The sequence below is a fragment of the Corvus moneduloides genome, chromosome 2, assembly GCF_009650955.1.
Source record: "Corvus moneduloides isolate bCorMon1 chromosome 2, bCorMon1.pri, whole genome shotgun sequence".
NCBI classification, from domain to species: Eukaryota; Metazoa; Chordata; class Aves; order Passeriformes; family Corvidae; genus Corvus; species Corvus moneduloides.
This window is the reverse complement of record NC_045477.1, coordinates 120047250-120059750: the sequence shown is the minus strand read 5'-3', so window position 1 is coordinate 120059750 and position 12501 is coordinate 120047250. Positions and strand designations below refer to the sequence as shown.

Genomic DNA, 12501 nt, shown 5'->3' with positions numbered 1-12501 from the left:
ATGTTGAAAGCGCAACATTTATGTTGTAGCTGCTGGTTTTCAATATCCTGTATCCCTCATTTTACCAAGATGTGTGGAAGCAACATAAACCTCACAGGAGCCTTAGACAGTGGTAAGATGATAGAACATAACTCAGAAAATTATCAGAAAAGCACAAGGTAACTGTCCACAGCTTTCTATGGATTTTCTTATTCCTTCCAAGTACTGAGTGCTTTTAAAAGAAATGGTAAAACAACAGGAAATTTTTCAAGCCCGATTTTCTTTATAGCTGAACTTCTAATGATGTCCTGAGACTGCTAAAAGGTGCACAAACAAAACTAGAAACAAAATAAATGTCAAGTGAAATCCACCTCAGAGCAATGGGTTTGAAAATCTAACAGGCATTCATGAGGTAAAAAAGCCTGGAATCTCACAGACCTCTTCTTTTTGAGCCAAGGGAGTTTCTGGAACCACATGGGTTATAAGCATGGGTTTACTTCTTTGTTATCAAAGCTACCCACATGGCTACTCACTTCCCTCTAGCCTTACATTTGATGGCATGGCACTGGATTAGGGTTCTGTCTGTTCCTATTTTTTTTACAAATTACCCAGTTATTAATTGAAGATAAAGAGGTTCCTTCACAGAACAGTGCACCCTCTTATGCTAATGCAATTTTCTGCATGTTTGTTTGTTTAAATTACAAATCCTCTAACCTACATTTACTGTCACAGAAATAGAAATGGGCAGAAATTCTTTGCAAGAGGCTGTAAAAACACGTGGTTTTTCTTCCTCCTAGAGGACACAACTGTGTTTTAAAGGTGAACTGTAGAGGGAAGCTGAACAAGAGCTATGACAGTTCACTGCCATTCACCTTAAAACAAATAAAAGATCCAACAGTGAATACCCTGGGTCAGGAGATTCTTTCATTTGCTTTCTCACAGAAGAGGGTGATGAGGCCCTGGCACAGATTGCCCAGAGAAGCTGTGGCTGCCCCTGGATCCCTGGCAGTGTCCAAGGACAGGTCAGATGGGGCTTGGAGCAGCCTGGGATAGTGGAAGGTGTCCCTGCCCATGGCAAGGGTGGAACTGGATGAGTTTTAAGGTCCCTTCCAACCCAAACCGTTCCATGATTCTCTGTTTCTAATACCCCCTGTATTCCAGTCTGATGAACCATCAAAGAAACAAACCAGTGTGTACTGCCATGCGAGCCCCACATGTTAGTTATAAACATTTAACACACAAAGCAACATAGACTAGGGGGAAAAATCTGTTCAAAATTAATGCTCAGGTAGTTTAAAAAACCAGGGGAATCTCAAAAGTCAGAGAGTTGTCCCCAGAGGATCAGATTGCCAGGGGTCTGGACCTGTTATTGTCATACAGCAAATGCCATTCCCCATCAGTCAGGGGCAGTAAATCAGAGGAACAAGTGCATGCAAGGTTTTTTCTCTTCTAAATATAATTGATAGGCTAAATGCACATCCTTCAAGTCAGCAATGAAGAATAATTCGAGGGACAGGAGCACAGCTTGCTTATGTGGAGGCTGAACTTTCATTGCCACGATTATTTTCTGTTTGTTGGGGATTTTTTTTATTATTTCTGTCAGTTAATTACAGAGAATAACAATCTGTTCTGAGAAATGAAGACACTAAAGAAAGAAAGAAATGTTAACTTGAATTAAGCTTTCATTTAAATTGGACTATCCATTTCACATCAAACCCCTATCTAGACATTCTCATTGTTCTCAAAGGAGTTCTTAAAGGGGTTATAATTAAGTTGACATAATTCAATTCAAAGTTAACTCTCATTAGCTGTCATGATGGTATTATTACTTGGACAGTTACTGTGCAGTAAGAGGAGCAAAAAAAAGAAGCAAACAACTACAAAATAATGGCCCACGGGATGTTTTTGCATTGGGAACTTATGGCAAAATCAGGCTATAACTGCTTCTAACCCCAGGATGTGCTGTTTGCTACAGATATTTTGGGGAGTGAAAAAGGTCTTTGAGGTTTTGAGCTCTGCCCATCCCTCTTCATTGTTCAGCCACTGCCCTCAGCACTGATCACCACTTTCTCCCACCTCCCTAAAAAGCCCTGTGATGCATCCATAAAGGAAATTTTGTATGTGATACAATAATTTCTAACCTAGCTACCTCCAAAGTTCATAAAATTGCTATCTATTGGTATTCCTAGTGCCCATCAAACCCTCCACAAATGGATTATTCATTACTTTTACAATCCTAAGTGCATGTAAGAGGCTTTTCCTGAGCATCGTCTAATGCAGACTTTATATTGGAGTATCACTACAAACTCTAGGGTTGGCTGGATGCATTCTACTGTCCTTCGAAATAAAGTCTTCTTCAGACTGACCTGTCTATATTGAAGTAATTAATTATTGTTTCTTTTAAGTCATCTTGCCTTTTCATAAAAGTTATTTTTAAGTTCACTTATTTGTCATCGTGGATTATGTTACATAAGCTTCAGAGGAGCAGATTTAATTCTGGTAAGCTGGATCAGTTTGAGTACATGTGGGTCAAGTCACAACTTCTTGATTTTTGGCAAACAGAGCAATTACACACTGCAATTCCTCATAATGTGAGGTTCTGAATATTGGTGCCCGCAAAGCCTGAACTGATCTGTGTTCATCTTCGAACATTTCCCTCTTTTTAAAATGCATAGGGCATGGAAAAAGAGAACTTCTAGTGCATTTTATGCAGGGTTTGCCTGCAGCTTCAATCTATTAGCATAGCACCATGTCTAATTATTTTTGCTCTTATTTGAGCATCTATTTTTATGCCTATTTTTGCTTCCCTTTTTCTTTCCATCACCACACATCCATTACAACCAGGTGACAGCAAAGGAGGAGCACACTGAAACCTTTGCCCTGTTTCCCTGAGTTCTTTCACGATCTTCCTTCACTGGTATCCTTTACACTCCTCATCCCCCTTTTAAGATCTCAGCTTTGGTCTCACTGATGTTCATAGTGCAGTGTGCAGTTATCCTACAATGGAAGAACTCCAGATTTTTCAGATCCTTCAGACTTTTCATTCAGGGCCCTTCAGACATCCCTCAGGTCTTTCCACTAATGCTATGTAGCTACTAAGAGAAAGGATCTTCTGAAAGACTGAAAAAAAAAAATGGCAGAAAGAAGCAGAATGTAAAGGTAACTCACTTGGAAGAAAAAACCCTGTGAGCACTGGTATGGGGAGCAAGAATTTCCCAGCTTATTCCAAGGCCTCCTTCCCTTGTTAGGCCCTCCCTGTATTGACACTGGTAAATCTTCCATTGTCATGTAGAGTAGTGATTCCATAGTTACTACAGGCTTCTCACAGCAGAACTGAAAATATTCATTTCACATAATAGAATCATTAGCCTGGAGAAGCCTGACAGAGGAAAAACATGAAAGTTCCCATCACAAGCCTGAGGAACCCTGTTTGCAGCTTCTCTGCATTGGGAAGCTGCCATGTGTCCAAACAGTACCCTCCAAAACCAGCACGACCATCCATGACAATCACAGAACTCCAGAAGGGTTTAGGTTGGAAGGGAACTTAGAGAACACCCAGTGTCACCCCTGCTCTGGGCAGGGACACCTTCCACTGTGCCAGGCTGCTCCAAGCCCCAATGTCCAGCCTGGCCTTGGGCACTGCCAGGGATCCAGGGGCAGCCCCAGCTGCTCTGGGCACCCTGTGCCAGGGCCTGCCCACCCTCCCAGGGAACAATTCCTGCCCAATCTCCCATCCAGCCCTGCCCTCTGGCACTGGGAAGCCATTCCCTGGCTCCTGGCCCTCCAGCCCTTGGGAATTGTCTCTCTCCAGCTTTCCTGCAGCTCCTTCAGGCCCTGCAAGGCCACACTGAGCTCAGCCCAAAGCTTCTCCTCTCCAGGCTGAACAATCCCAGCTCTCGCAGCCTTTCCTCCCAGCAGAGCTGCTCCATCCCTCTGCTCATCCTGGTGCCTCCTCTGGCCTCTCTCCAGCAGCTCCACGTCCTCCCTGTGCTGGGCCCAGGGCTGGGGCAGCTCTGCAGGTGGGCTCTCACCTGAGCACAGGGACACAGGGGCACAATCCCCTCCCTCAGCCCTCTGCCTAAACTGCTTTTGATGCAGCCCAGGATAACAGCTCTGATGTTAATCTACCATCACCAAACTGGTGATCTACCAGCTAGACAGGCAGGAACAGGAAGATTTCCCACAGTGACGGAGTTTGCTCTCCCATGCAGAAAGTGCTTTCATGTTGGTGGCACTAGGCTGAATTTCAGCAAAACCTTTTCAGAAAGAACCTGTCATCATAATGCACTAGACACTTTATTTTACATCTTTACATCATTAAACACCCAAGTGAAGCATTAGCAGGCTTGTAAATCTGTAAAGTCAATTAAATGTATCTAATTTTGCAGCTCTAGGGATCTGTGCATTACTCTGCCCATCCTGGCACAGGCTGTGATGGTACCAAGTTTAGTGTTAAAAAAAAATACAATCTGAAGACCCCATGTAGAGATTGAGTGGGATGGGACTCTTCTCACTTTTCTGTTCAAAATGTTAGGCCTCCATTTCCAAGCCAAGGTGCTCTAATGTTGCAAGCATCACATCTCACAAGGCAGAATTCATAGGCCCCAGCACTATCTTTTAATAGAACAACTAATACAGCTGGAAATAAATATTCAGGATTTGAGGCACATTATCCTTTCATCATATCTGAAATAGAAGCAGCAAACTTCAAAGCTAATGCAAGTAGAGAACAATTGTTCAGAGTTTAGATATGTTAATCAGACCATTTTATACAGAAGATGGTACTTGTGGAGTACACAAGAGATATTACTAAGGAATGGAATGATAAAGAAGTTACCTTGTACAGCAAGGAAAAGAAACATATTCAGAGGGGGAGAGGCACCATCTGCAAACCCCCTGTACCCAACAACTGAAGATAAAAATTGCTCCAAAAAGCAATCTATTCCCTTCTAAGGTAGGTTGGATGAGTTACCCCCTGGAGGAGCACGTCATCCCCTCTCTGCTGACTCCAGCAAAAGCTTGAGCAATTAGCTGCGAGTTGTCACCTGGCTTTTTGCAGGGAACTGAAGTTGCTCCTGACAAAGCCCACCCTCAGTGAGCAGTGAGGCACAGAGAGGCCATGTGCCAATTCTGGCACTAATTGGCATTGCAGAGGCCTGGCTGGCTCTGAGCAGCTGTCACTGTACCTTTGGCCAGCGGCTCCACGGTGATGATCTCGCTGCTGTTGCCTCTTCCCGCAGCCGTCACGGCCACCACCCACACGCTGTACTGGCGATTCCGGCTCAGGTTGGGGATTCTGTAGGAAAATGAGTCGGGAGAGGCTTCAAACTCGCTGATCACCTGTGGTGGGAGAGACAAATGTTTCCAGGCTAAAATAAGCCGTATTTGAAGAAAATGTGAGTGCTACAAAGCCTGTTACTTCAGGGCTCTTCGGATGAGTATCAATCGCTCCAAACAGATGGCAGATGGCAATAAACAGAGCAGACACAGTAACTTGTTGCAGTCCATTCATATTCAGTGAATTTGTGTCTGTGCCTCGTTTACAGATTGGTTTTATTCAGATTAGGACTTTTATGTGCCATTTATTTTTACAGGGTTGGATAAACCATGGAAGTGAACAAATATGGCTAAATTTTACCATCAATAGTTCTGACAAACTGATTTAGCTGCACGCAAAACTTTCCCAACGGAGGATCCAGTCCTGCATTTGCTGTGAAATAAGGAGTTCACTATTTTTATCACCTAGAACCTTTGGTGTTCCTTATTCCTGGGTTTTGGTGGCTTTTTCCTTCAGCAGTGGAGCAAACCAAGTAATAAAACTGTGTTCTGTAGTAGACTGTTCAAGCTTCCCCCAAGTCTAGTTTTGTTTAATAACGAAATTACTTCCATTCAAAGACTCCCAGCTGAAGGTCATCTCAGCCAGTTGGCTGCATTAGCAGGGAAGGACAAGTGCTGGAAGAAATGCCTGTTCAGTCTCTCCTCTGTCACTCAAGTGCCTCAGCCCAAGGGCTGCAGCAGAGCCAACCAGCTGCTCTGCAGTCCCTGCTCATCCATGAGAGGTTCTGCATCCTGCTCGCAGCAACCTGCGCAGGGAAAGGTGAGGAGGAATGTATAGATCTCTCCAGAGGGCTTTGTGAGCCTCAGCACATCCTCCACAGGAAGTCTGAGAAGGGAAACCTCAGCTCTGAACAGTGTTAGAGTGCTCAGTATTGCCACTTTTATTTCTGACACGGGCTTTGTGATGCCTGCACGTAAAAATAGAGGGGTAATGAACCATTGGAATGAATAATACTCACTTCCCTGTGCAGTGCTGAGCCTGGTAATGGCTAACTAACACTAGGCTAAAAATAATTAGAAGGTTAATGATGTAGAAAAGAAGATTTTAGCAGGAATCAGCATTAAAAATAATACATCAATGTAATATAAACTTGGTTCAGACCGACAAAGTGTGCAAAGAATCTCTTTGATATACAAATATCAGCTTGTGGTAAAGGCCAATTCCACCTGATTAGCATTTCAAAAGGCACATTGACCTGAAAATATTGGAATATGTAGTCCTTCAAAGTGAATTCCAAATAAATAAGAGATATTTCTGAGATACCATTAAACACCTCTCCATGTGAACTGGCAGACAGTTTCAGCTGCTGAATGGGTCACTGCACTTCTCCGTTCTTGAGCTGGCCTCTCCTACAGCCAGGGGAAGAGGGCAGTTCATCTCCTCTCACATTTGGATTCCAGAGTGAAGACATCTGTCTCTAAGCCAGGCACCTCGACTCGCTTTGGAGACCACACAAAGGCTTCTACAAGAACACATTTTGTTCCTTCCATGGAGAGTGACTTTTCTGGGAAGACTGGCCTGCTCCAGCTAAGTGACCCCAGGCTCAGAACAAGTCCAAAGGGGAACCTTGCCATATTTTCTAGCCAAACTCCTTGCCCCTTTGCTTGTCAAAATGCCAAATTAGTTTGTCCCATTTAGCCAGCATTTGCTTGGGTTCCACTTCTGAGGTGAAGAGGTCAGTGCAGCCAAACACCTTTATTATTATGTGAAATATTGCAGCAGGTTTTGAGAACCATCTGCCTTGACATTTACACAAGAATATTGGACAAATGCCCGTAGCTTGACAGGCTGGATCTTTGTGAGGTCATACATAAAAATTAATGTATTGATCATGGCAGAGGGAGGCTGAAATTTAATATTCATGAGGCAGCATTTCCTATGGTTAATTTGAAAGTCAAACAGGCCAGGCTGTCTCTGGCACCTGGGCTCCACTCATTAATGCAGTTACCTAGCACAGTTCTTTCTAAACCACCTATTGACATGGGACATGGATACAGCATTTAGGAACAGCTAAACATCACAGAATTCCTTATTGCTAACTTTCATTCCAGCAACCGTCAGCTCTTTCTCACTGGAACTCCAAAGATGGACATACAGCAGAATTTTCTGCTCCAAAGCTTTTAAAATGCTGTGTTTTCAATTCCTTTCTTTCTCCCAGCATCATTCACCTATTTGCATCTGTGGCTATTTCAAATGTAAAATCAATTATTCTCAGAATTAATTTATTAATTGAATCTGGTAAATGCATCTTTACTAAATTAACAACTCTTATTTTCTTTAAACAAACTGCTGTAGTAAAAATTTTGGTTTCTAACTGGTTAACACACATCTTGTGTTTCCTCAGCTCACGTTCCCTTTTAAACACTTGGGGATGCTTCAGTGACAAATAATCGATTTTACTTTAAACTTTTGCCTGTCATTTCAATTAGCCTAACATGCCAGAGACTTTGATTACACAAGAAGAAGAAAAAGTCAGCTTTGTCAGCAAAGAGAAGATTAAACAATTGAAATAAGAAATATTTAAAGGAATGTCACCTTGTCACATATTGGCCTGTGCATGTGCCAGTATAAAACATAAACTGCTGTTCAATCTCAGAAGCAGTAACATGCTGGCTCAAGGGATTTTTTTTCCTAACTGCTATTTTTCTTCAGCTTATAGATGATGGGTTAATTTTTCTTCTGTCTTTAGCTCATTATCTAAGGACAGACAGAGATCATTCCCTGAAAAGCCTGTCTGAAAAGGGCTGTGAAGAATAAAATTAATCAAAGTCCTTTATCAGGATGCAGTCAATCTACTTCCCAAACCAGGCAGTGGCAAGAGATGCTGATGAACAGCTGATGCAGGGAACATAATTTTCCTCTGCAACTTCAGCCGTATTGGTGTGCATTCCTTCGCACACTTTGAAGCAGCATGCCATCTCCTGGCATTGCTGACTCCTTTAAATCACAATTTCAATAGGTAATGTGCATCAACTCTGATCCCTCTGGCTTCTATTTTTGATTGTTTCTTCTATTTGTTGGTTTGTTTGTTGTGTTTTTTAACACAACCTGGGAAAAATTCAAAATAGTGCTATAGAAAAAAAATAAATTTCTAACAGTTTTCCAAGCAGCCAGGGAGTTTCTCAAGCAGGGAGTTAAGACAACAGATGGCATTTACTGTGGGCTGGAAGGCTATTTAGTGAAAGGCAGCCTGCACCTTGCTTACAACTGGCTCTACACAACTTCTGATTAGATAAGTGAACTACAGATCTCTATCTCTATTCTCTGCAAGTTGTAGGAAACCTGGAAGTGAACTGGGAAAGCCATACAGAGACTTTAAGGGCATGAGTGAAAAGGAAGAAACAGCCCAGGCTTGTGGTGTGTGTTGTGAAGTAAGAGCATATACAAGTTGGTTACCTGTGGATTGGCTGCCTTATGCTGAAAATTAAATAAATATAAATGCAAATGTAAATGCAAATGTAAATGCAAATGTAAATATAAATATAAATATAAATATAAATATAAATATAAATATAAATATAAATATAAATATAAATATGCCTAGAGTGGGATGTATATTTTCACTCCAATTTTAGGTAGAAAATATGGCATAATCTAAAAACAGAGCTGTAAAGACTATGAGAGATCACCTGGGTCTATCTTTCTTCTTCAAACCAGGTTCACCTGTGTCTGCACAATTTCGAAGAGATGTTTCCCTCCACCTGATTTAGAAGACTTACAGTAAAAGGAGATTTTGTAACTCCCTAGGCTGCGCAACCTATTCCCTTGCTTAACTAATCTCATGATTAGAAATCGTTTTTTTTAATCTAGCTTGAGTTTCCTGCTGCAGTTTCAACCCATAGCTTCTTTTCCAGTCTATTAGGAGCATGAAGAATAGATTATTACCTTGATCTTTGCACCGGTCTTTAATCTACATGAAGTTTTATCATTCCTTTCCCCACCAGTACCCTTATCTTTTTACAACTAAATAACACTAGTGCTTTCGACATTGTCCAGAAATCCCATTTTCTCTATCAGTTTCTCTAATAATATCTGCTGTTATCCTTCAGACTGTCTAAAGATGGTCCATAGCTTTCTCACAGTTTCCAAACTTGTATTCAACAATTCCAGGGATTCTCATTTGGCTTTTCAGATAGGATTACAAAGACTGTTAATGTTCGTCTTGGGAGGTACAATAACCTCAAAATCCTCTTCTGAAGAATCAAGACAATTGCTCTCTACACAGTACTTCTGCAGCTGGTTATTCAGCGTACCCATTTTCTTGCTAAATTTTATCCAACTTTTTCCAGACCAATTTCCCAGTTCATCAAGACCTGCCTGAATTCTATCTGTGTCTGCTGTGTACGTGCAATCCCTCCCAGCCTTATATCTCCTGCTAATTTAATAGGCAGCCTCTCTATTTCATTATCCAGGTCAGTAATGGAACCACTGAACAGAAGTGGGCTCAGGAGAGACACTTAGGCCGCTCCCTCCTGCCCACAACAATGAGCCACTGGTTTTGCAGCCTCCCACAGAACAGCACTGAGTTTGTTAAATCTGGCCTGAGCTCAATCAGTGAAATGGTGTTTGCATAGCTGGGTTTCTCTCAACAAACATCCATCCTCTGGGCTTAGTTTCCCTGCAAGATGGGAGAGAGCCAGGCGGTGAGTTGAGCACTCCATCCCAGTGATCCACACTGAGTTCGAGCTTGGTTTCTAGCCCAGTTTTGTGCTGCTCCAAATAGCTCTTTTCAAAATAATTCTGCTTCAGAGGGGCTCATGATAAGCGGTGTAGACTGACATCAGTCACCATCACATCCTCCTGGGGCTGGGTGCTGCTCCTTGGGCCCTCTTTAATCACCAGTACAGATGAGGCCTAGAACAAGCACTGAACCTCATTAGTGATTAAAGTCTTCAATTATCCATGGTAAAAACACAAAGACCTTCATCTCTTTGCACAACTCCATCCCAGAATTGTCTACCCTGCCTTACCTCAGGCATTTGCTGCTCCTGGAAACCACAGAATCATCAAGGCTGGAAGAGAACTTCAAGACCATCCAGCCCCACCATCACCCCAAACCCCGTCCCCAAAGCCTACATCCAGACTCCTCCTGAACACTTCCAGAGACAGTAACTCCACCACCTCCCTAAGCAACTCATTCTAATGCCTGACCACTCTTTCAGTGAAACTTCCATTTCTAATATCTAATCTGAACCTCCTCAGGTGCAACTTCAGGCCATTTCTGCTCATCTTTTCGCTTGAGACACGGCAGAAGAGACTGACCCCCACCTCACTGAAACCTCCTTTCAGGGAGTTGTAGAGAAAATGAGATCCCTCCTGAACCTTCTTTTCTCCAGACTGAAGAACCCCAGTTCCCTCAGCTATTGCTCCTAAGACTTGTTTTCCAGACCCTTCCCCAGCTCTATTCCCTTCTCAGGATGTGCTCCACCACTTCAAGGTCCTTTTGTGAAGTGAGAGGCCCAAAACTCAACACAGAACTCGAGGGACAGAGTACTGAGATGTTTTATTCTAAACCTCACATTTTAGAGTCTCCTGGACTCACAAGTTATCCAGTACTGGGGGCTACATGAAGTTGTTTCTACCTGGAAGCAAACTGGGGTAACAAAAAATCAATACATCTCTGTATTTATAGTGAATGAACTCCAAGTTCTGCATCCCTGAGCAGAGCAGACAGACCACTGATGTGCCCTCAGTGAACTCCCTAAGGATGTGAAAATCTGCCTGAGGTCACAAATTGTACTTTTCCTGAGGACTGCTGGCTTTTGCCTTCCTTTCACAGATGGACGGATTCTCAGAGCTCCAAATAATCACCAATCCTGGACCATGGTCTCCAGTAGGGCTCTTGGCTGCCACTCTGGTCTAACAATGCTTTCTGCTCAGGTGTTGGCTCATGTTTTGAAATGTGGCCTCTGTTCTTCACTCAGTGTTATTGAAGGTAACTCTTGGAAACAGAAGCTGTGCACAAAAGTGAATGCAGCTGCCATACAACATTGTAACTTTTCTTTTTCCCCCTTAATTGTGGAACTAAAGTGTTAGAAAGTTTCAGATGGAAATTTTGGAAAGAACAGAGGCAGCTCCCTGCCTTCCCAATGACAGAAAAATCCTGCCAATCCAAAGAATCAAAGAACCACAGAATCCCTGAGGTTGGAAGTGACCTCCCAGACCATTGAGTCCAAGCTGTGACCCATCCCCACCTTGTCACCAGCCCAGAGCAGTGAGTGCCACATCCAGGCCTTCCTGGGACACCTCCAGGGATGGGCACTCCAAACCTCCCTGGGCAGCCCCTTCTAATGTCTGACCACCCTTTCCAGGGAGAAATTCTTCCTGATGTCCAGCCTGAACCTCCCCTGGTGAAGTTTGAGGCCATTTCCTCTTGTCCTAGGAGCAGAGCCCGACCCCCACCTGGCTGCCCCATCCTGTTAGGGTGTTGTGGAGAGCCAGAAAGTCCCCCCTGACCCTCCTTTTCTCCAGGATAAACACCCCCAGATCCCTCAGCTATTCCTGAATTCTCATTTCCAGGAATTATACTTGGAAGAAAACCCACTGTCTGGACTTTGAGGTAGCCCACTCAGGGTCCAGCACCTGCCTGTCCCTTTGGAGCACCTCCTGGAGAGTCCATCAGCCTCCTGATGAGGGAAGCAGCATGTGGTGTCATGGGCTGGTGACCACAGGAAGGTCAGGACACCAAGGACTTATTGTCAGACTGTATTGATATCCCTGGTGTGAGACAAGGTTTATGAAAAATCAATATCAAATTTGTTTTGGTAGGGCTTTACAAGGAGACCTTTTAAAAATCATATAAAACCAGCACATCATCAGAATCAATTTATACTCTGTCACATCTCTCCTGAGGTCTGCTCTGTGACAAAAATAAGATAGGCAAAATAATGTAAAGTTGACAAAGCAATTAAAATAATGAATGTACTATGTTCGGGAGCTGGCATCAAAGATGTGAAACAACTACCAAAAGGCTAAAAATAGAACATGTGGTATATTAAAAAAGACACATTTTAAATACCATCCAATATAAGGTTTTAAAATAACCCCCAAATTATGCACTATTTCTATGCTAAATAAAGCACGCAGGAATTAATAAGCATAAATATCTTCATGCTGTAAAAAGTGCTATATAGATACAGTGATAAATACTGCTTGTAATACACAAATCAATGAACATATATTTA

At 42.8% G+C, this 12501-nt stretch overlaps 1 protein-coding gene across 2 annotated transcripts in view; it reads right to left on the bottom strand.

Moving 5' to 3' along the window:
- Positions 1-12501, bottom strand: part of DSCAM (DS cell adhesion molecule) — a 439089-nt gene that overhangs the window by 54213 nt on the left and 372375 nt on the right. For both annotated transcript variants that reach the window (XM_032101087.1, XM_032101088.1), the window contains exon 21: positions 5166-5319. In XM_032101087.1, the coding sequence (XP_031956978.1) occupies positions 5166-5319 (154 nt within the window). The remainder of the gene's footprint in view (positions 1-5165; positions 5320-12501) is intronic.